Source organism: Polypterus senegalus, chromosome 16 (genome assembly GCF_016835505.1).
Source record: "Polypterus senegalus isolate Bchr_013 chromosome 16, ASM1683550v1, whole genome shotgun sequence".
In the NCBI taxonomy this organism is placed as follows: domain Eukaryota; kingdom Metazoa; phylum Chordata; class Cladistia; order Polypteriformes; family Polypteridae; genus Polypterus; species Polypterus senegalus.
This window is the reverse complement of record NC_053169.1, coordinates 90,311,964-90,337,434: the sequence shown is the minus strand read 5'-3', so window position 1 is coordinate 90,337,434 and position 25,471 is coordinate 90,311,964. Positions and strand designations below refer to the sequence as shown.

General features: G+C 42.9%; 1 protein-coding gene across 1 annotated transcript; it reads left to right on the top strand.

Annotated features, from left to right (window-relative positions):
* The first annotated feature begins 9,840 nt into the window (after positions 1-9,840).
* Positions 9,841-24,667, top strand: LOC120516850 (hydroxycarboxylic acid receptor 2-like). Its single transcript, XM_039738816.1, has 2 exons — positions 9,841-9,957; positions 22,971-24,667. The coding sequence occupies exon 2, from the start codon at positions 23,050-23,052 to the stop codon at positions 24,034-24,036; it is 987 nt and encodes a 328-aa protein (XP_039594750.1). The 5' UTR covers positions 9,841-9,957; positions 22,971-23,049; the 3' UTR covers positions 24,037-24,667.
* The last annotated feature ends 804 nt before the right edge of the window (positions 24,668-25,471 follow it).

The window sequence follows — 25,471 nt, the reverse complement described above, 5'->3', positions numbered from 1 at the left end:
TAAACCACTTATCTAATACAACTTGACCATTTAAGGCCACATTTGTCCTCTTAAGGATTATATCTTGGTCACTTAGGGGGATAAAGGCCTCATTAAATGATAAACAGACATCAACAGAACCGAAGGTGTATCATTTAAAGACAGATGGACTTTTAAGGACCACAGTTTGCTTCTTTAACTGAATAATTTGTGATGGATGAAGTGGGTCGAATGGGTGGAGAAGAGTGTCAGGAGTGATTTGTGACAGATGGATATCAGCAAGAGTGGAAGGGAAGGTCTATAGGTTGGTAGTGAGACCAGCTATGGTATATGGGTTGGAGACGGTGGCACAGGAGACAGAGCTGGAGGTGGCAGAGTTAAAGATGTTAAGATTTGCATTGGGTGTGATGAAGATGGACAGGATTAGAAATGAGGACATTAGAGGGTCAGCTCAAGTTGGACGGTTGAGAGACAAAGTCAGAGAGGCGAGATGGCGTTGGTTTGGACATGTGCAGAGGAGAGATGCTGGGTATATTGGGAGAAAGGTACTAAGGATAGAGCTACCAGGTAAGAGGAAAAGAGGAAGGCCTAAGAGAAGGTTTATGGATGTGGTGATAGAGGACATGCAGGTGATGGGGGTGACAGAACAAGATGACGAGGACAGGAAGATATGGAGAAAGATGATCCGCTGTGGCAACCCCTAATGGGAGTAGCCAAAAGAAGACGAAGATTATTACTTCACCCAAAAATTATATTTTTATACATTACTTAACTCCTATGGTTTGTAGTGATGGCTGAGAAAACATTTTAATCTGATGTTTTCTTGGAGAATGGACATAACAAAGATTCTGATAGAATGGGAACCTATGGTTGACAACAGCGAACAATATCAAAAAGATCCATGAAGACATTTCCCATCTGTCCAGTTGTATGTTCACAACGTGCAGAACACATGCATTTTTTCCTAAAATATTGCTAAATAAATATCTCCTGGAACCCCTGTTTTGAATGGAAGACCCATAACACACCATCACTCTTTTGTCAAGAACCAATTGTGAGCATAGAAGTGGATGACTTGGCATGGGGATTACGCCAGGGTTCTGCCCCCAAAACGTTGTAATATTTGTTCAGGGGCCCCCAATGCTATGAAGTAGAGTATAATCTTCAACTTCAAGTGTCTCGACAAATTTCCATGAAAAATAAGTGTGACCTATTTCAATTAATTTAGTCCAAGGAGGTACGAGTTGTTTCATGCAGACAAAAAGAGATAGACAGACAGATAGACAGACAAGGCAATTGCAATAGGTGTTTCGTGCATTAAATGCAAATGCACCTAAAAACAGCAAGATAATCTCAAGTTAATGTGAAGGCTTAGTCTGTATCTTAGCTGCACAATTTTACTTTGAGGTTCTCCCTGTTCCTGTATTTACTTTTTAATATACAGTAGGACAGCGTGTCTCAACCTTTAAGTATTTACGACCCGAGTTTTCATAATAGTTTTAATCGCGCCCCCCCCCTAATGTTTTTTTGAAAGGAGCCCACTAATACCAATTTGTTCTTTTTTAATTAATGTTATATCATAGATGCATATTTTATTATACCTACTGTAGCCCGGCCGGGACGCCCCGGAGGACCGGAGGAGGGCGTGTGCCTCCTCCAGACCGCGAGGGGGTGTCTGTCCTGGTTATGTTGGGGGCCTTGGGTAAAGGGCTTGGAAGCCCAGCCCTGTAGGGACCCGTGGCCACCGCCAGGCGGCGCCCCAGTGCCTAAATATCCGGGAAGACGACCGGGGACACCCGGAATGCCAGGAAGCAGCTGGAGCCCATCCGGGTTCCCATTTAAGGGGCCGCCTCCCTCCAGTCATTGGTGGATGTCGGGTGGAAGAGGACAGAGCTGGAGAGAGGATTGGAGGGGGCCAGGAGAGAGAAGCACAGAGACTGTGAGGCCTGGACATTTGGGGGAACGGTGCTGGAGGCACTGGGAAGTGCACTAAACTGTAAATATAATTGTAAATAAACGGTGTGTGGTGGAACTATGTTGTCCGTCTGTCTGTGTCCGGGTCCCAGTCCACACCACTTAACTTTTATCGACATTTATCTAACTCTATATTTATTTTTCTAGTATCAGAATGTAGTTTAACTTAATTTGTTTTGGTTTCAATAGAAGTATTTTTCATATTTTCGATTCTTGTTTTCTTTTTATCACATCTTCGTGCCCCCACATTTTGTTACTTCATGCCCCTAGGGGCCCCCCACAGTTTGAGAACCACTGATATAGGAGATACCCCATTGGCCTCTGCTTTTAAATCCAGGTTGAAGTCTCGCTACTTTAGTCTAGTATACCCTGACTAGAGCTGCTGATTCCCTGTTCATATCTCTATTTGTTAGACATTTGTACAAAAACATAAGTATTACAATGATTATTAAACTTTATTAAATGTCTCCTATTCTGTTTCTCTTCTTGGTGTCCTGCTGTGCCATTTGGTGCCACTGCCCTACTTCCCAGCTGTTTTCCTGCCAATGGTAAGACATCTGAGAGAGTGGTAGCCTTGTAGTCAACTGATGTGAAGATTCTGTCACCAAATAAAATGGCCCAGCACAGCCTTTACTGTTGAACTCCCAGGAGGACGGGTGGGCAGTTGGCCGAGGTCACTAGGACTCTAGTGACTTTATCTTTGACGGTGTCTATCATAATTGACTGTGGACCCCCCAGAGGTTTATTTTCTCCAGGGATGTTTCTGCCTGGAGGCTTTGTTCTCCTCTCTTCTGTCATTAACTGGCAATAGTTTAACAACTTAACTAATGGACAGGTCTTTCTGAGTTCCAGTTATGTTAATCCGTTTCACATTACTTTGCTTTCCTGTCTTTTTAAAGAAATCTGTCTTTATGTGTACTTAGTATATAATTAGTCATTTGTAACAGTTGTAATTGCATTTACCTGTGAACTTGTACCAGTCGTCTGAGCCTGCACTCAGTGAAGAGAGTTATACAAAAAATAAAGGAACTGAATCGACTCAGGGGCGGCACGGTGGCGCAGTGGGTAGCGCTGCTGCCTCGAAGTTAGGAGACTCAGGTTCGCTTCCTGGGTCCTCCCTGCGTGGAGTTTACATGTTCTCCCCGTGTTGGCGTGGGTTTCCTCTGGGAGTTCCGGTTTCCTCCCACAGTCCAAAGACATGCAGGTTAGGTGCATTGGTGATCCTAAAGTGTCCCTAGTGTGTGCCCTGCGGTCGGCTGGCGCCCTGCCCAGGGTTTGTTTCCTGCCTTACGCCCTGTGTTGGCTGGGATTGGCTTCAGCAGACCCCCGTGACCCTGTAGTTAGGATATAGATGGCTCGATATGTTATTGCACTTGTACCAGCTCTCTGAGTCTACTCTCAATAAAGAGAACAATATAAAAATAAAGGAATTGAACTGACAGATAAGTAAAAATGAAAACACCAACACCAAGTCTATAAGGTGTCAGCTTGTACTGAAGAGGATTTCACAAAATGGTTCATAAACTTCAAAAGGAAACAGGCAATCTCAATATGCTTTCAGAATATGGAGCTTAAAATACAAAATAAAAGAACACAGAGACAGCGGCTTAAAATAAATATGCCGATTCATGTCCTTTCAAGCCAAGTATGAATTTAAAACATTGTCCAAATCACCAAAATGCAGCATCAATCAATAGAACCTCAAAGATGTGAGAGAACCATTTAAATACAAAATATTTAAGGGTTTGTGCATGAAGTGTGTACCTTAAAAAGAAATATATAACATTTGTCTTAGAAATAGCATGAAGAGACTGCTGAAATGGTCAAGTAATCAAACAAAATATTCCAGGACAGAAGGTTCAATAAACTGGCCACTGTCGTGCTTTTTCACATACCCAGGAAGACTTGCCAGTTGTCACATGCGCGGTTTTCATAAAAGAATAAAAGCTGAACTGAATTTAAAAGATATTGAAGGACAAGAATGCAGTAGAAATGAGACTTTGAGGACAAAATTCCTTTCTGTAAGATATTTCCAATTTATTACTTCCACATATATGAGAAAAGTAATATAGAAAATGAAACAATCAAGTGTCTACTAATTTTAAAAGGATAATAATTATTATCAAGGAAATGAAGTGTGAGGGGAACAGAAAAAAATGAATTCTCAGAATGGACCAAAGTTAAAGAAGCAGAAAGTCATAACGATTTTCGTCAGCGCCGAGGTTAAAAGAGGAGTCAAAGTTAAAGGAGCCAAGCAAGAAAAGGTCACCACGAAACTAACTAAATGCTAGGATTCTTTAACCACGACCCAATTGCAAATTGTAGCATTTCTTTGGTCCAAAGGTAGGATTAAAAATGAATAAGCACCAGAAGACATCACAAACCAAGACTCCTTCACAATAGAGTTTCTGGCCCCTTTAGGCTCCCAATGTGAACTCTGCATGGAGAACAACAGCACGTCAAGCACGTGGACTAAAAATCTAAAAGACAGATTCCCCCCCTTCAGTTCTGAGCTCTAAACTGCCTATATAGGGCCGGGTTTCCATGTCCATCTTATGAAAGACGCAACACAATCCCATTGTTCTATGGCAGAGAGAGTGTGTGTGTAGAAGCAGGCTGGCATGGGCACCCTTAGCCCCAAAGAAGGCACTCGGAGTCTCAGGACAGGCAGCAGAATCAAGAATTATTGTATGGCACACACAAAGAGAGCGAGCAGCCATGAGCAACTTTACATTTATTACAGATCTTATCACACAAGTCATTATTCATCCTCATCTGACTCCTAACCTTCCCCTGCTCCAGTTCTGCCCCTAATTATTTCTCAACTGAGGGGGTGTCATGTCTGTCTGACAAGGCCTACCTGTACTCCTTACCATCTCGGCACTTGCTGCCATTATTTACAGCCAAAGAGTTCACATTCCCTCTCTATGCCAGCTCTCCTGCGCATCTAATCTTTAGCTTATGAACTATTGGTAGTTTCTAGCTCATATGGAATATTACAAATATGTAGGCATATTTCTTTTTAATCCTATCTCTTACATCTTAATGCTCAGTAAAATATAGTATTTATGTTTCTCATGGGTAACCGGCAACTACACTACCAAGACTATTGCCTTGGCTAACCTGAGGCTTCTCAAGATAATAACAAGCCATACGCCTTACAAATAGTCCTTTTTCTCCCAAACGATTAAGTGCAGATATATTAACAGTGGATAAATATATGCGGCCATGGAAAACGACTTTCGGACGGCTTCGAGGAGATTCTGGTCCACCGTCCGGCGTCTCAGGAGGGGGAAGCAGTGCAGTGTCAACACCGTATATGGTGGGGATGGTGCGCTGCTGACCTCACTCGGATGTTGTGGGTCGGTGGGAGGAGTACTTCGAAGACCTCCTCAATCCCACTAACATGCCTTCCACTGAGGAAGCAGAGCCTGGGGACTCTGAGGTGGGCTCTCCCATCTCTGGGACTGAAGTCACCGAGGTGGTCAAAAAACTCCTTGGTGGCAGGGCCCCGGGGGTGGATGAGATACGCCCCGAGTTCCTGAAGGCTCTGGATGTTGTAGGACTGTCTTGGTTGACACGTCTCTGCAACATCGCATGGACATCGGGGACAGTGCCTCTGGATTGGCAGACCGGGGTGGTGGTCCCCCTCTTTAAAAAGGGGGACCGGAGGGTGTGTTCCAACTATAGAGGGATCACACTCCTCAGCCTCCCTGGAAAAGTCTATTCGGGGGTTCTGGAGAGGAGGGTCCGTCGGATAGTCGAACCTCAGATTCAGGAGGAACAGTGTGGTTTTCGTCCTGGTCGCGGAACAGTGGACCAGCTCTTCACCCTTAGCAGAGTCCTGGAGGGTGCATGGGAGTTTGCCCGACCAGTCTACATGTGTTTTGTGGACTTGGAAAAGGCATTCGACCGTGTCCCTCGGGGAATCCTGTGGGGGGTGCTCTGGGAGTATGGGGTACCGGACCCCCCGATAAGAGCTGTTCGGTCTCTGTACAACCGTGTCAGAGCTTGGTCCGCATTGCCGGCAGTAAGTCGAGCCCGTTTCCAGTGAGAGTTGGACTCCGCCAGGGCTGCCCTTTGTCACCGATTCTGTTCATAACTTTTATTGACAGAATTTCTAGGCGCAGCCAGGGTGTTGAAGGGGTCCGGTTTGGTGGACTCAGGATTGGGTCACTGCTTTTTGCAGATGATGTTGTCCTGTTTGCTTCATCAGGCCGTGATCTTCAGCTCTCTCTGGATCGGTTCGCAGCTGAGTGTGAAGCGGCTGGGATGAGAATCAGCACCTCCAAATCCGAGAGCATGGTCCTCAGCCGGAAAAGGGTGGAGTGACACGCTGGAGGGATTATGTCTCCCAGGTGGCTTGGGAACGCCTCGGGATTCTCCCGGAAGAGCTGGAAGAAGTGGCCGGGAGAGGGAAGTCTGGGCCTCTCTGCTTAAGCTGCTGCCCCCGCGACCCGACCTCGGATAAGCGGAAGAGGATGGATGGATGGATGGATGGATAAATAGATGCACATACAAGGACAGACAAATATTTAATACTATATACACTTATGCGCACACAATTCACCACTATCCCAAAGACACCAGTGAGTGGTTATATATATATATATATATATATATATATATATATATATATATATATATATATATATATATAAATTATTTATATGAACACACAAATAAATAATAATAATATTTACAAAAACCCTCCCTTGCCCCTAAACAATAAATGAATAAACGCGGAACACAAACACAGATTAATGATAAATGGCAGTAGAAATGCATGTGTTAAATGAATCCAAAGCTAATAAAGTGATATTTTTCTTCTTCCTGAAATAGAAAACGACCTCACCTTGACAGTCCTTGGCAATGGCTGGTATGAATCCAAACCCCGGGTTTTCTCTGCACTGGTTGTTGTGATGATGATCCAGATACTGAAAAAGCAAGCAGTGGAATTGCACAATGAACGGCAGTGATGAGTTGGACAATGAATGCGTAACCCGGCTCCTTTCTTCTATCGATCTTCTTTCTCCCTCCTCACCTTCCTCTCCCTCTCTCTCTCCTCGCCTCTCTTCTTTTCCGCTCCTCTTGTTTAAAACTGAATGTCTTGGATGTCAATGGATGATTAAACAGGAAATTCCCGTCACGGGGATGTGGTCTCCCTTCATCGTCCTTCCCTCGTTTGACTTACGGGGACAACATTTACTTATACACACATACACAATAGTAAACGGGACGACGAAAACAAAACACAACTCAGCACAGACATAAAAAAAATACCTATTATTATGTAGCCCCGTTACACATGTGCTTAGAATACGTTTCTAATACGTAGAGATTAGGGTTAGGGTTAGGGTTTCCAGAATACATTTTGCCATGTGTGCTGTCGTGCAGCCATTGGATGGTAAATTACAGGCTTTGTTGCTTTTCTCTCCTCCCCCAATCTTTAATGACCCATCTGACCTAAACTTCTCCACCTGTGTTTCCATGGGTTGCCACCTATCGTCCTGGAGGTTTTGTGGCTTTTGCAATCCCCCCGTGGCCTGACCATTTCTCTTTAGGAATGGAGTGAGTGTGACACACCTGGCACCTGCTGGTTAACAGTTGAGTAAACTGCACTCTAAATTTGTGAACTCCTAATCAGACCCCACTGTCTCTCTCTGTTGCACCTGGCAGTATCACTTTCATGCATGGCATGCTTTGACAGCGTGCAACAATATTTAACTTAACAAGAGGAGATCTTTATTAGCGTCTGTGCTGATCCAGAACTTCAACATTCAAGTCCTGAATACCCAATTAGCACAGTGTGCACTCTATATAGCTTTAAAATTACAAAGCTGTCCAAATCATGTTTCTTCCATCTTAAAAATGTTGGGAAATGAAGGCCCTTTCTAAATAAACAGGATTTTGAGAATTTAATTCATGCATTTATTTATAGTAGGATTGACTACTGCAATGCAGTGTTCACTGGATGTTCAAATTGTTCTTTATAAAGCCTCCAGGCAATCCAAAATGCTGCTGCAAGAATTATTACAAGAACAAGAAAATACGAACACAACTCCAGTTCTTAAATCCTCACACACTGGCTCCCGGTTAAGTTTAGGGCAGATTTCAAAATCCTGCTTTTAACATATAAAGCCTTAAATGGCCGAGGTCTGGCTTACTTGTCTGAACTTATCATGACTTACAAACCAGAGAGCACATTAAGATCTCACGATTCCGGTCTGGTATGATCCTAAGGATTAATAAAATAACAGTAGGAGGTCGAGCTTTTAGTTACAGGGCCCCTAAACTGTGGAGTGGTCTGCCTGCTACAATAAGAGATGCCCCTTCAGTCTCATCTTTTAACTCCCGGCTGAAGACTCACTACTTCAGTTTAGCACACCCTGACTAGAGCTGCTGATTAACTGTACAGACTGCATCTCTGTTGTTAGTCATTAGCACTAAAACATAAGTAACATGATCATTATAATTTGATACTAACCCTCACCTATTCTGTTTCTCTTCTCAGTACTCATATGTGGCACTTGGTGCCACGGCCCACCTGCCAAGTTGTTTTGCCTGCCTAAGGTAAAGTCATCTCTGATGGAGGATCGCAGGAATTGTCAGGTAGAGGGGTCCTTTCATCGGATTGCCTGTCTCAGCTGTGGAATGACCAAATGGGGGAGGCAGCTTGATGGCTGAGGTCTCCAGGACTCTAAACAAATCCAAGTCATATTATGTGATATCATCTACTGTTGAATTCTGCTCTGTACTTGTAAAATTTTTATTTTTGTACTGTATTGAGGATTTGTTCTGTTCTGTGTGTCGTATTGTATTGACCCCCTTCTTTTTGACACTCACTGCCTTTCCCAAGGTTTCTTCCATTTTTTTCCCTACAAGGGTTTTTTTGGGGTGCTTTTCCTTGTCTTCTTAGAGAGTCAAGGCCGGGGGGCTGCCAAGAGGCAGGGCCTGTTAAAGCCCATTGTGGCACTTCTTGTGTGATTTTGGGCACTACAAAAATATATTGTATTGTATTGTGTTGTAAAATTCCCCCTTTCTCTAAGCCACGTCATAAATCATTGCCATACTGCGATACTTTATAACACACAAGAGTTATGTCATGTCTGGTGACATTTACTTATCAAACAGATTATCAGCTTTATTGCTTACAGAGATCATTAATTGTCTTATCAGTAGTAGCCTCTCTTTGAACTCCAAGCTACTCCTCTAACAAAAACAGGATATAAGTTACAAAACCCGATGAATGCCTGTGGAAATATTTAGCTTATCTTCTTCCATAGCAGGATCCACCATCTTTGTGTTGAGAGGCCATGATGCTCTTTGTTCCTTCTGTGACTCTGTCTCTCCCTCTCTGTCCCTCTAATGCGCCTGCAGTCTGTCATTTTCCATTTCGGTAATGCCATTTTCCTTGCAAATCTCTTGCCCCCTGAGCATCCCCTCTTCAGGGTTCCATTGCTTTAGTTCCTCTAAGAGTCTTCTCTTTGGATAAAGCAGTGCAGTGGTTGGTGTCACCATCTCACAAAACTTGACCCAACCTTCAACTTGTCGTCCTTGCTGGGGTGGCTTCTTGTATGGAAATTCATTTTCTGGAGAATGGGGGGCATTTGTGGGTGGGAGTTTGGTATGAGGGTTGTGGTTGGTTTTGAGGGTGATGGCACCTTGGCTTGTAGTTCAATCACAACAGCAAAGTGAATTGCCATGTTTTATTTTGGCTTCCGCAGTGTCTCAAAGAAGGGTCTCAAAGAGCAGATAAACCTCCCTGCGCACTCTTGGCTCAGTGATAGGGGTAGTGCTGCTGAGTGCTGACTCTGCTCTACACACAACCCGTTGTCAGTTTCTGGCGCAACTGACGCCTTTGCTGAGTCATTTGCATCTTCTGAGAAGCTTCCTCTCCCCTGCTTGGCTGTTACATTTAGGCCAGCAATTTATCTTGTTTAGCATCTAGACGTCTCGACAGCAGAGGACCTCCACCAGCACACAGGAGGGACTTCACCTAAGGTAAGGAACATTTAGGAGCTTTTCATGTGTGCTTTCCTGTCATGCATCAGAAGTCTGGGCAATGCCGTTTTTTGTACAAGTTGGCAGTGCCCCTTATAACAAAGTCTGACAGGCTCACTGGATCCCTCCAGAGATAAAGAAGTACTGCTTCCAAACTTAGATGGTGAAAGTCATTGCTTATAAACACAAATCTGTAACTATATGGTATCTATCTATCTAAAAGACGGCTTTTTTAGTAAAATTCCTTTTAATGATTTTAACATGGCAGTTGAGACTCCTAGTGAGCCTAATGAAGACATTCTGAAGTTAGTCTAATGTCAGTCTGATACTAAACACTGGTTTAAAAAGTTTAAAAATGCATACATCATATATGAGGGACCTCTTTTGAGACCTTTTCTCCTTAATTTTGAATTACTGGGGATGAGCGCAGTGGAACAGATGGATTCTACTCAATCGGTTCTTTCGATCCCGAGTCATTTCAAAGTGTGAGTTTTGTTATGGCATTTTCGTGCCATTTGACAATGGTGGTCTGTATAAAGAAGCACTCGTAGTGCACAGGGTCTTCAGTCTGGCTTAGACATCACCTGTCCTCTTATTTTACAATGCTGTTCAGCTCCAATGGATGCCTCTACTATGTAGTGGTGGTTGTCAACAGACAGACTTCATCCATCTTGCCTTCTCTGATCTGCACAATTTGATCTTGCTTTCTCGTTCAGAGACACCGCAGACTTAACCAAACCCAAATTGCAGAGTTTGGCTGGGTGGTTAACTCTCTTCCTAATGTGGGTTAGCGTGGTGACCAAAAAAGAACAAAGATTGCATGACCTATGAAGATGCACAGCTAGATGTTTAGCTTTCATCAACGACCAGACTTCATTTGTAGTTTATCGGCATTAGATGGAGTAGAAACCTACTGAAAATGTATTGATTGACATTTTGGAATTGTTCCTGACTGCCGGGGCCCTTACTCAGCTAGGACACCTCAATAATGGAAGGTCCGGGTGGGGGAGAGAGCTTATTCTGGATACTATCACCCGGGCTGACCCCTCTGGCTTGCAGCGGGGTCACGGGTTTGGAGCATAGAATTTCTACTCTGCTAGGGGGCGGCTGGACATTTGCCGAGCTCTGTTTGGTTGTTGGACACCTGGAGGACTTCTGGGTGTCCTATAAAAGGAGTGAGCCTCCACTACTCGAGGAGACAGAGTTGGGAGGAGGTGGACGAAGCTTGCCAGGAAAGGAGTGGAGGCGGAGGGAGAAGAAAAGGGTGCACTGTGGTACTGTGGGGAACAATAGAAAAGCACTTTCCCACGTGAATAAACGTGTGCTGTGTGGCAAACTTGCGTTTCTGCCTGTCCGTGTCGGGTTAGGGTGACCGCACGCGCCCCTGGGTTTCTACAGAATGCTGTGTCTGTTGATTTTTAAAGCTTCTTAATGGTCTCCTTGTTTTTCTTCTAAAGCTGTTGTCGCGCACTGATAAGATCTTGTGTTATGATTTCTTTTTTTGGTACTTGTCCTACATATTATTTTGATGATAATGAAGTGTGCATGTGCATTATGGGTGATGTTCTCGGTATTTTGAAGTGCAACGAGAGACAGTCTATTTCTAAACTGCAACAAAGTGAAACTTTAATTTTAGCACATTGTCTTGGTGTCATTTTGCACACTTCGTAGAAAGTGCTTCTAGTACTAATGTTCCTCTTTTGTTCAATCAAAAAGAGTCACATGAAAAGTGAAAACATTAGCTGAACGTTTCAATGCATGTTACTGAGCTGGACAAAATTGCAAACTTTTCTGTGTTTGGGTCAATTCATACTTACTGTGCACCCAGACCTGGACAAAATCTTGCCATTTTAACATCAACGCAGAAGACCACATTCGAGTAGAGAATTCTTCACGCACTTTCTAGATATCTGTGTCCATGTGCAATTGTATGAACTGACTGCAGGTGCCCACATAGTGAGGCTCAGATGGCACAAAATAAAGCCCCCCTTGTGGCAGAAACCCGAGTAGTCACTTGAGTTGACAAAGTTCTTCTATGGCTCATCAACACATTTTGTGCAGGATGTGGGCCCGAGTTCTCATCCTGGGAGTCTGGTGGGGCTGTGCAAACGAAGAGAACCTCAGTCAGTCACTTATGTGCTTAGTTAAGTCCGGGCAGTGTGGCCATTAAATTCTATCAAGTGTGCTTTTCTATCCTCCAGGATATGAAGGTGCAGCCATTAACTGAAAAGCATCGAATCAGGGTGTGTGCCTTTGCTGATTGTAGATGATGTTGTCTTCTTGGCTTCATCATCAGTACACTTTGGAGTGGCCCAAGGCCAAGTGTGAGGTGCTTGCAATTCTACAAATCTGAGGCTATGGTCCTCATTTGGAAAAGAAGGTCATGTTCTTTTCAGGATAAGAGGTGAAAAGCTGTCACATGTGAAGGAGTATAAGTAGGAGTCTTGTTCAGGAGTGAAGTGTAAAGGTGACCGTGAATTTGTCCGCTGATGCAGCAGTTCTGCAGACATTATACCTGGCTCTAGTCGTGAAGCTAAGTCTGTGAAGAAACCTTTTGATTTTCCAGTCGGTCTACCTTCTCCTTCTTCACCTGTGGTCATGAGTTGTGGATAGAGATCGACAGAATGAAATCGAGAGTATAAGCAGATAAAATGAGGCTCCTGCATAAGGTTGCTCGGCTGACTCTGTGATAGTGTGGGGAGCTTAGCAATACAGGAAGAGCTCAGAGTAGAATCGATGTGCCTCTAGATGAAGAAGAGCAATGGTCATATTATTAGGATGGCCCCTTTACACCCCCCGCTGAGAGAAGATTGGTGGTAAACCAAGGGCACGTTTGTGGGATCATATATCTCAATTGGCTGTGGAGTATCTAGGCAGTCTTCTAGAGGAGCACAAAGAGGTTGCAAAGGTATAGGAAGACCTGGTCAGCCATGCTTATTGCGTTACCGCAATGACTGTTGGCAGATTAATTTGAGTGAAAATGAATAAGCGAGTGCTGCAAACATCACATGCACCACGCACCACCAAACACAAATGCACATTACAAACTATGGCAGCTGCTAACTGAGAGCAGTCCATTTTGTGTATATGTGCATGTCATGTAAACCCGCACACAGTATTTGGAAGTACATATACAGTGTCTAAAAAGGTGAACAAAAGAAATGCACTGCTCTTATGGGCTCGTTAGGGAAGCCCAAAGATTTCTGTGATCTTAACTATGGAAGACGGTATTACTTTTTATGTATTTTTTCATATATTTTTATTCAACCGTGTTTTATTCATATGCATTTATGGTGTGGATCACATGAAGTTTCAATTGCTTATCATGGTCTTTACGATGATTAACTGCTTTCTAGCTGTCAGTTCCTGTCTGGTCTATGAACACTCTTCATCCCTTTGTGTTAGTCAGAGGGGTTTCAAGTAGAACAAAGAGTTCATCTGCTATGACATAACCACAAGTATTCTCCTTTCTTCTCTATTTTCTCTCTCCTTCCACTCCTCCAGACAAGCTTTGTCCATCTCCCACCCGACTCCAGCTCATCTGAATGATGGTTGAGAAGCTTCTTTTATCATAGGCCTGGGAATACTTCAGGTGTTAAATACTTCTGGACTTAGAGGAGGTGGGCTAGGATTCTTCCAGTTGAGCAAAATACTGTAAGTCTACATGCCAATAGTAAAGGCAATTACAGTTTGCTTGTCCTTCTCCACTTTAAGGCAATCTGTGAGCCCACCAAACACAGCTGTTAATGGATTAGGAGGGATTGTGACACCAATGTTGTCTGATAGGCAATTAAAGATTTTGGTCCAAAATGATGTTAATTTGTTACACACCCAAAACATGTGGCCTAGTGAGGCTGGAGCTCAATTGCAACATTCGCAGGTTGGATCTTGCCTTGGAAACATTTTGGACAATTTTAAATGAAACTGATGAGCTCGATAAAAGATTTTAAATTGAATAATTGTATGGTTTGCTTATATGTCAATGTCAATATATTTATATAGCACATTTAAAACAACACAGTATAGTAATCCCTCGCTATATCGCGATTCGACTTCCGCGGCTTCACTCCATCGCGGATTTTAAATGTAAGCATATCTAAATATATATCACAGATTTTTCGCTGGTTCGCGGATTTCTGCGGACAATGGGTCTTTTAATTCATGGTACGTGCTTCCTCAGTTTGTTTGCCCAGATGATTTCATACAAGGGATGCTATTGGTGGATCGCTTAGAAGTTACCCAATCAGAGCATGTATTACGTATTAACTAAAACTCCTCAATGATATACGATATGCTTCCCGCGCGGTGCTTGATTGTTTGCTTTTCTCTCGCTCTGACATTCTCTGCGCCTGACGGAGGAGGTGTGAGCAGAGGGGCTGTTTGCTTAGAAGATACGGACACTCCTCTACAAAATGCCGCTTTATCGCGGTGCTTCGGCATACTTAAAAGCCCAAAAGCACATATTGATTTTTTGATTGTTTGCTTTTCTCTCTCTCTCTCTCTGGCATTCTCTGCTCCTGACACGCATTCCTTTGAAGAGAAGATATGTTTGCATTCTTTTAATTGTGAGAAAGAACTGTCATCTCTGTCTTGTCATGGAGCCCAGTTTAAACTTTTGACTAAAGGGTGTTATTTCATGTCTAGAGGGCTCTAATAATGTTAACAGTGTGAGAGAGTTTATAAGGGCTTAAAATATATAAAAATAACCATACAAATAAATGGTTTCTACTTCGTGGATTTTCATCTATCGCGGGGGGTTCTGGAACGCAACCCCCGCGATCGAAGAGGGATTACTGTAATGCTGTGGCCAAAGTGCTTTACAATAATAGAATAAAAGAAAAACAAAAACAACATAAAAAACATAAATAGAAATAAAATATATGAACATAAAATAAGATACATAATAAATAGAAATAATGTTATACAGTATAATCACAAAGAGAAAACCATCAGTATCACTGAAGGTCACGGAATGCAAGTGAATAGAAATGAGTCTTTAATCTCGTTTTGAATTGTAGACGACTCCTATATTGGCGCTTTTCCACTGCATAGTACGGCACGAAACGGTTCAGTTCAGCTCACTTTTGAGGGGTTTTCCACTGGGAACAGTACCTGGTCCTTTTTTTAGTACCACCTCAGCCGAGGTTCCAAGCGCGCCGAACCGTTACCAAAACATGACGTGTAAACTCTGCTGGTCACTGATTGGCCGGAGAAAATCGTCATTACTGCGTCACTGAACTTGCGACACGAGACACAACAGACCCGCTAGATTTTTAGCACAGCCAGCGAAGGTTCAAACACACCATTTTGTTTTAACCAAAAATGGCTGTTTCGTGGTCTATTGAGGAAGTACAGACGTTCCTCTCGTTGGTAGCCGAGGAGCGGATCCAGCGAGAGCTGGATGGGGCGACGTGGAATGAAAAAGTTTTTCAGGAGGTCGCTTGTGGTGCGTTTACGATGATGTCACGGCAGTAGAGGCAGCGCAACTATAACGACACGTGAATAATCCCACCCACTCTAAAGCGGTACTAAACTGCAGTCGAAACGCAAACCGAGCCGAACTGAGCCGAACCAAGGTGAGCTGTACTGAACCGTGCTGTGCCGTACTATGCAGTGGAAAAGTGCCATATATGATGAGGTAAAGAGTTACACAGACGAGGAGCAGCAGCTGCCAAAGCCCTGTCTGTCCCCCTTAGTTTTACACTTGGTACGAGGGACAACCAGAGACAACTGATCAGAAGATCTAAGCTCTCTCGATGGCTGGTGTAAAACACATTATTCAGATAAACAGGCAGGAGCAAGCACATGTAAAGATTTAAAAACTAGCAGCAAGATTTTAAAATCAATTCAAAAACTGACAGGCAGCCAGCGTAAAGAAGCTAAAATCGGAGAAACAGAGTCAGAATTTCTTGCCCCAACCAGAAAGTGAGCAGCAGCATTTTGGATCAACTGTAACCTGCGCATCAGGGATTTGTTAATCGCAGAATACAGTGAGTTGCAGTAATCGAGGCGAGAAAAAATAAAAGCTTGAGTAGCTTTCTCAAGATCCCTAGAAGATAATAAAGGCCTTATCTTACCTAATAGATGAAGTTGGAAAAAGCTACAGAATGAATCTGTTCCTCAAAAGAGAGGTTACTGTCAAAGATAACACCAAGACTGCGGACTTGAGGCTTGCAAAAGACAGAGAAAGAGCCGAGAAGTCCAAGACCAATTTGGGCTTTAGCTGATGGACCCACTATAAGCACCTCCATTTTATTTTGATTTAGATCAAGAAAATTATTAGCCATCCAGGATCTTAGCTCAGACAGACAGTTGTGGTGTTGATTTGTTGCAGAGAGGAATATAAACCTGAGTATCATCAGCACAGCAGTGAAAAGAAATGTTAAATTTCCTAAAAAATGCTCCAATAGGGTGAAGGTATATAGAGAATAAAATAGGGAGCTCGAGTGAATTCTGTGCGCACTCCTTTTCTGAAATGTTAAGAGATCCTTTTCCCACTGTACTCTGGGATCTTTGAAAGGAACGGACTTTAAATTGTATACATTATAGAAATGGGTTAAATGGGTTAATGCACCCTCTGGACGCCAAATACTTTTTCCTGCACATTTTAAGTAAATATCACAATTCACAAAGAAAATGTGAAATTTTAATGGAACACATTTTTTTTCATGCAAAGAGCATCACAATTACTGATCATTTTACACACTGCCAATAAACTGTAAAAACAATTAAAGAAACTACTGGAACAATCTATTATTACATGTACAAGGTGCAACTGACGCCATTGATGAAATTCAGTAAATCACCGAGCCAACTGCGCTTGAGCTGGCTGTACGCAAGAACATATAGGTAAGCGCTGATGCTTGCAGGCTGCTCTAGTGCAGTGGCTGAATCCTAGGGACAGTGGTGCTGCAGTTCTGCCGGGGCCGGCAGTGGTCATGAGCTGGCTGCTCAACAAATGTACGGCACTGACTGATCATCTCCAGCGTGCTGGCAAATTGCAATGGGAAACAAATTTAGCCGGTTGCGGAGTTCAATGAATGTACGTCACCGAATGTATGCTGCTGAATATACTCGGCTCCAGCATGCAGGCAAATTGCCGTTTAAGGGTGTGATGGATGTCCGGCAAGAGTTGCCGGCCCTCAACCCCAGGCCACCAGGAGGAGCTCTCCCGACTGCATGGACGTGCCCCAAGTTCCAGCAGGGCCTCATGGACTTTGTAGTTTTTACACACAGCCCTGCTGGATACCTTGGGGACCACAAGGAGTCGCTATAGGAGTCTACGAGCCTCGCTATGTGCCCTATAACCTGGAAGTGCGTCCTGGTCACGTGAATGGGAGGAATGACGTACTTCCAGGTTGAAGAAAAGAGAAGTTTTAACTGACCCGGAAGTGATAGAAAGTCACGTGGACTGAGGGACAAACACTTCTGGGTCAAGGAGTATAAAGGACTATGGGAAATCCCAGACGGACGAGCTGAGTTGGGAGGCAGGGTGGCTAAGCGTCTGGGAGAGTGGAGGATTATTATTATTATTGTTGTTATTGTTATTGGAGTATTTGGGAGTGGAGGGTGCTTTGTGCACATTATTGATATAATAAATATTATTATTGGACTTTTACCTAGTGTCTGACGTGGTGTCTGAGGGTGCAAGGGTGCGAGCAAGCACTTAATTCTGTCACAAGGGTTAAGACTGATCAATATTTCTTCTGGAATAGAAATAGGTGGGAGGTGAGGAAAACTGGGCAGATTTTGTTTAGCAAAGTTTCTAATTTGGAGGTAGTGGAAGAATTGCGTTGATAGTGAGTTAAATTTGCAGTGTAATCATTCGTAGGATGCAAAGACATCATCTATGTACAGATCTCTAAACGATTTAATCCTATACATTTTGTAAACTTATAAAACTGCACACGTTTGAAAGGGTGGAAAAAGGTAGTTATCGTGTAGAGATGCCACAGATAAAAGCTTCTCCATCTTAAAGTATTTACTATATTGGTTCCATATTCTGAGTGAAACAAGCACAATTGGGTTGTTAGTATATTGACGACGACACAAAGCAAGGATTGTAAAGAAGTATTGCTGGATTTTACTTCTATTGTGGACCAACCCTGTTTATGTACATCTATTTGTGTCAACGTCGAGGTTTATATTTGCCACGCAGTAATAAAATTGAAAGTTAGGTAGTGCCCTGCCACCTTCTGCCTTAGGTCTTTGTAGGGTCACCCTTTGGATGCGTGGATATTTTGAATTCCAAATAAATGAGGTTATGATTGAATCTAACTTCTTTAAAAAATGATTTCTTTCTAAGACAGTACACCACTGTGACATTCATGTCTCTGGTGAATCTTCCTATGTAGTCAGTAGATGGATTGGGAGGTCATGAGATCCCTGGAGAGGGGTGTGTGGCGCTCCCAATATCTATGCAAATGGATGAATGGTCTAAGTCTTTACAGTCCTGGTGTTCCCTGTTTTACTATATGGTTTCGAGACATGGACGCTATCCAGTGACCTGAGATGAAGACTGGACTCCTTTGGTACTTTGTCTTTTCGGAGAATCTTTGAGTACCACTGGTTTGACTTTGTGTTGAATGAGTGGTTGCTCAGGCACATTACCTGCATTGTGAGGGAGCATCAGTTACGGCACTACGGCCATGTGGCGTGATTCCCCAAGGGTGATCCGGCTCACAGGAGGGGCTGGACCAGGCCAAGGGGACACCCAAGTACATAGAGGGTCATTTCCGGAGGGTGGGACTGGACCATGTGTCTGTCTGGGGGGGGCTGCCAACCAGGATCACAAGCTGTTTCATCGTGTGGTGGGCGTGGCAACACGCTGTACCAGTGCTTGCCCCCCAACCTGACCTCACCTTGAGAATGTGCATTTGCCATAAAAATACAATTAGGAGCAAGGAAAGCAAGTGCCATCAGTTTTAAAGGGTCTGAATTTGAAGCCAATTAGAACATTCAAAATTTGACAAACAAGAGGAGACCATTTGGTCCATCATGCTCATTTATTTAGCTAATAGATACAGTAAGATGTTCTAATATCTCATATAGATTCTTCATAAAGGTTTTCAAGATTCCTGCTTTAACTACATGCTGTTCAAAGAAGGCATACGGAGTTCCAGGAAGGTAGCAAAATCCAATTTTATTTGCTTGATGCATACACAGACCCAAATCAATTGAAATGAGCAGTTAGCAAATTCAGCGAGCTTAAATTTATCACTTATGTAAATACTCTCCTCCTTCTGGATCTTCCCATCATTACCTAATGTCCATCACTTGACTGATACTGCCATCATTACTTCATACCCTGCGCAGGTGTCCAAAACTTACTTATCAATTGATTTCCACCATAAGTCGGAATCAGGCGGACCCACACATAAGATATTGGGCTAGAGGTTGGGGCAGCTGCGCCCCTAAAACAATAACGTTATTTCTTATAAACTGCATTTTCCTTGACTTGTCATCACCTGTCCAGGCAGTTAGACAGGGAGGCAGAGGCCCAGCCGCTGTAAATGGAAGCGAACAGCCTGTCTGGTTTTCTTTCATGGCTAAAGCCTTAATGGCAGCATTTCTTAAAACAACGGCCCATTCAGCCGTCTTAAAGTACAAAATGTCCTTGACTGAAGTTTTTAAGCTTAGCAGCTGCAAAGTTAATTAATAAAATGGGCAGGCAAGGGATTTTTATAGTTTAACCCTTATTATGCTAGTGTGCATTAGTACTGTATATACAAACCGGATTCCAAAAAAGTTGTGACACTAAACAAATTGTGAATAAAAACTGAATGCAATGATGTGGAGATGGCAAATGTCAATATTTTATTTGTAATAGAACGTAGATGACAGATCAAACGTTTAATCCGAGTAAATGTATCATTTTAAAGGAAAAATATGTTGATTCAAAATTTCACAGTGTCAACAAATCCCAAAAAGTTGGGACAAGTAGCAATAAGAGGCTGGAAAAAGTACATTTGAGCATAACGAAGAGCTGGAAGACCAATAAACACTAATTAGGTCAATTGGCAACATGATTGGGTATAAAAAGAGCTTCTCAGAGTGGCAGTGTCTCTCAGAAGCCAAGATGGGTAGAGGATCACCAATTCCCACAATGCTGCGCAGAAAGATAGTGGAGCAATATCAGAAAGGTGTTATCCAGCGAAAAATTGCAAAGACTTTACATCTATCATCATCAACTGTGCATAACATCATCCGAAGATTCAGAGAATCTGGAACAATCTCTGTGCGTAAGGGTCAAGGCCGTAAAACCATACTGGATGCCCGTGATCTCCGGCCCTTAAACGACACTGCACCACAAACAGGAATGCTACTGTAAAGGAAATCACAGAATGGGCTCAGGAATACTTCCAGAAACCATTGTCAGTGAACACAATCCACCGTGCCATCCGCCGTTGCCAGCTGAAACTCTACAGTGCAAAGAAGAAGCCATTTCTAAGCAAGATCCACAAGCTCAGGCGTTGTCACTGGGCCAGGGATCATTTAAAATGGAGTGTGGCAAAATGGAAGACTGTTCTGTGGTCAGACGAGTCACGATTCGAAGTTCTTTTGGAAATCTGGGACGCCATGTCATCCGGACCAAAGAGGACAAGGACAACCCAAGTTGTTATCAACGCTCAGTTCAGAAGCCTGCATCTCTGATGGTATGGGGTTGCATGAGTGCGTGTGGCATGGGCAGCTTGCATGTCTGGAAAGGCACCATCAATGCAGAAAAATATATTCAGGTTCTAGAACAACATATGCTCCCATCCAGACGTCATCTCTTTCAGGGAAGACCCTGCATTTTTCAACAAGATAATGCCAGACCACATTCTGCATCAATCACAACATCATGGCTGCGTAGGAGAAGGATCCGGGTACTGAAATGGCCAGTCTGCAGTCCAGATCTTTCACCTATAGAGAACATTTGGCGCATCATAAAGAGGAAGGTGCGACAAAGAAGGCCCAAGACGATTGAACAGTTAGAGGCCTGTATTAGACAAGAATGGGAGAGCATTCCTATTTCTAAACTTGAGAAACTGGTCTCCTCAGTCCCCAGACGTCTGTTGAGTGTTGTAAGAAGAAGGGGAGATGCCACACAGTGGTGAAAATGGCCTTGTCCCAACTTTTTTGGGATTTGTTGAAATTCTGAATCAACATATTTTTCCCTTAAAATGATACATTTTCTCAGTTTAAACTTTTGTTCCGTGATTTATGTTCTATTCTGAATAAAACATTAGAAGTTGGCACCTCCACATCATTGCAACTTAGTTTTTATTCACGATTTGTATAGTGTCCCAACTTTTTTGGAATCCGGTTTGTACTTAATTTCATATATGCTTATGATTCTCTTTGAATATATGCAAATCATTAACTTTAAGAATACTAGGGGGCTCTGCCCCCTGCTCGCTTCACTCGTCAACCCCCGTGCGGGTGCTATGCACTAGCCACTTTGCGGCTCTGCCACTCGCGTATGGGGAAGCAGATGTACAATTCAAACAGATTGTTACTTTCATGGGAATTGTTACATATGCATAATAGAACTAACTATTTTACATTACAGTGAATAACTAGCAATAGTAAAAAATAGTAAAATGTAATAAATTGAAAGAAAATTATGTTTCATGTTGCGTTAGAGGTATTCGTTGCTTTATAAGTTTTCGTTCTGTTTGGCTTTGAAATTAACATGCAAGTACTTTTTAAACTTCACTTTTACTTTAAAACTTTTTCGAATTAACTTCTCCTCAATATCGCATTGAACTTTGATTCCGTGTTTGGACTTACATCGTGATAACGCAACATATAACTGCTCATGAGTGAATATCGTTCCTTTCTCTCTAATAAATAAACCGACTTTTTCGAATGATTGTCCCTGTGATTTGTTAATTGTCATAGCAAAAGCTATTCTATCGGGAAACTGTAAACGTTTTAATATGAATGGCATATCAAGATCTCCTTTGGTGTCTCATGTTAGATGTACTACATTACCTTTCTTGTCGCCTGTTAAAATTTGACATGTCAGAATTGTTCGACCAATTTTGAATACAACTAATCTTGTCCTATTGCATAGCCCATCACTCAGACATAAATAACGCAATAACATTACGATACATCCTTCTTTCAACACTAATTTGTGTGGTGGAAGACTGGACAGTGTTAACAGTTGTACATATTCTTCGGGATATTGTAAGTTGATGTTTTCATCTTCTGCATCATCGCCACCAACTGTTTCAGCAGAATCTATTGATACGCATTTAACCAATTTGCCTTGTAACTGATCGACAATTTTTGCGTTCATTCATTTGACTTCATCGTTTCTCCGTGCTAGTATTGCCCGTGTACTCATTTCTTCTGCTGATAAGCCTTCGAGATGAAATTCTTCAATAAGATTTGGACATAATAAGTATTCATTTATTGAGAACTTAAAGTGAGGAAAACGTAAAAATGTATAAGAGCTGAGAGCACAGGAACTGTGTCTGACAAAAGCATTCACACGAATAAGAGATGAGAGTACCATGGGGTGTGGGCCATTAACCGGAAATGGTGGAGAGGAGGGTGGGACTTCAAAAAATCTCTTGGCAATAATCTTGTCGCAAGATTTTCTTTTATAATAGAGAGATTTTCTACACTACATATCTCAGCAGTTTGTTCAACATTCCTACAAAGAAGTGCTTCCTGGCTTCAGTCCTAAATACACTTCCCCTGAATTTCCACTGGCGTCCTCAAGTATATGATTATCCATTAAGCTGAAAGAATTCTGCTATATCTACTTTATCAATGCCTTTGAGAACTTTGAAGACCTGGACTATGATCCTATGCAATCTCCTCTGCTCAAGAATGATCAGATTTCATTTTCTTAGTCTGTCAAAGTATGACATGTCCATAGGACGTCAGTTTCCAGGTTTATTTATAGACTGTGTCACAGACAGGCAGGTAACACACCAGACAAACTCAAGCACTCATACACACACATGCTGACATGCCAGCTGATTCTTCTAACGCCTGTCTCTCCTGTATTGCAGAACAGCAGATGTGCCAAGGAGCAATTTGAGGACAAGACTCCATTGATATTCTGAAGTACTGAAGTATTGGTGTTCAGCCATGTCCACCCAGAACAACAGTATGCACTGCTTGATCCAGCAAACCGATGCAGCCAGTATCTTGACCCCTGTGCTCATCATAGAGTTCATATTGGGCCTGCCTGGGAATGCAATGGCTCTATGGGTCTTTTGCTTCTCCCTGAAAACCTGGAAGCCCCTCACCGTCTATCTGCTGAACCTAGTGCTGGCTGACTTCCTGCTTATTATCTCCCTGCCCTTCAGGATTGACAATGTCATAAGGAAAGAGCACTGGATCTTTGGAGCCAGTTTTTGTCGGATTAATCTCTTCATGCTGACTGTGAACCGCTCTGCCAGCATTGGATTCATGACTCTAGTGGCGATCGATCGCTACTTCAAGATTGTCTTACCACACCACCGGCTCAGTCACCTGTCCATCAGGTATTCAGCTGGCATTTCCTTTATTATGTGGGCACTGGTCTTGGCTTTGCGGTGTCCATTACTGAGCAACAATCTTCTTTATGTGAGTGGCAATATGTCTCTATGCCGGAGTTTTAGCCACACCTCTAACTTGACTTCTGTAATGAAGCTGCACTATGGGGTCTACATTTTTGAATTCTTCATACCATTTGGCATCCTGCTCTTCTGCACATTTAGGATCACATGGATACTGAAGTTTCGCCAGTTAGACAAGTCATACAAGGTCCAGAAAGCCATTAAAGTGCTTATACTCATTTTACTGTTCTTCACCATCTGCTTCATGCCAGGCATTCTGTCAGGACTGATTACCCTTCTGATCAAAAAGTTCTTTCCAGAAAACTGCAAGGCCTATAATGTCTTTGCCACATTCTTCAGCATATCCATTGCTTTTACGTACCTGAACAGCGTCCTGGATCCAATCATCTACTGCTTCTCTAGTTCTTTGTTCTTAAATGCCTTGAAGAAGTCAATCAATTCACTGGGACTCTGTCATCTTGCTCTGGACAGAAAATCAAGTTATGTCACTGACAGTGACAGGAATACCTTGTGAGTTCCTTCCCTTGTGTCAGAAACTGATGTGATGCTAGGCTGCAATATAATGATTGGTATCAAAAGAACAGTGCCACAATGACCATGATGGGGGTCTCCTGGCACTTGCATCACCTCCTGCTTTTGCTGATATTTGCATTACAATCTTGACCCAGCAGCCAGGAGGGTCCTGCTACTTCATATGTCCTTGAGTGTTGTCACCTGTTGCTATAGTAACTGTTGTGATGCTATTCCATCCTGATAATAATCAAGAAGGTCTTATCTCTTGGTGTAGCATCTGAGTGCACAAAAGTCAGCCACAAGGTTTGAACCCAATGATAAATGTCATGTAAAATAAACACTGCTAAGTGAAACATCCTGCACAATCCTCAATGAAATGAGACAGCGTCTGAGTGGGCACAGCAAACTGCAGAGGGGTAGTGTGACCACCTGGCCTGAGTCCTCTGGTCTCTGGCATTGAAGTTTCTACAAGGACACAGACTGCTAAATGAATGTTTCTTTGTTTTGTTGTTGTCTCCTCTGTCTATAAAGACATGAAGTACTATAGATCAGGTTTGTGTTTCCATGTCGCCTGTTCAAACTGTGCAGCTTTCAGAACCAACACACAATAAAGGCAGCTTAATACAAATCAACAGAATGTGTTCATGGCACTCTGTTCTCCAAGTTTATTGCATACACCCTGTGACCCTTTGCTTGTACAGTAAATCAGGCCCAGGTCACTGCTCTCCTTATAGTCATCAGTGTCCAACTGATTTTTCTGTGTGACCACTCTTTCTGGATTGGTGTTTAAAAGATTGGCTTGTGGGCAAAAGTGACGTTTGGCAGTGTACTAATGATGCCAACAACAGGGAGTTGTTTATTTTTGAAAGATGTGACAGTCAAGGACCTCTTCTATTTCTGTTTTACAGAAGAGCCAATGCTAAGATGGAAACAAGTAAGGCTCAAGGCTTTGAATAGAGCCACAGTGAAAATATGAATTTACTTAAACAGACGGACAAAGATCACATTGCCAGCTCACAGTAAACATGTAGACAGTTGGCACTGATGCTGATGTGCCTGTTGTTTCAGAAACAGCAACTACACAACAAACGTGAAGTGGGTGATGTGGCCTGGCAGCATCCTTCAGGATATGAATTAGGGACCTGCCGCCTTCATCTGCATATCGATTAGACTCACATTTGCATATCACTAATTGTTCAACTGAAATCATCTGCATATTGATTAGACTCATATCTGCATAATATTCCATCCATCCATCCACTAGCCAACCTGCTATATCCTAACTACAGGGTCACGGGGGTCTGCTGGTGCCAATCCCAGCCAACACAGGGTGCAAGGCAGGAAACAAACCCCAGGCAGGGCGTCAGCCCACCACAGGGCGCACACACACACACCCACACACCAAGGACAATTTAGAATCACTGTTGCACCTAACC

Bases quoted from the DNA above. Each gene is read 5' to 3' on its own strand.
- LOC120516850 (XM_039738816.1), top strand. From the start codon at position 23,050: ATGTCCACCCAGAACAACAGTATGCACTGCTTGATCCAGCAAACCGAT.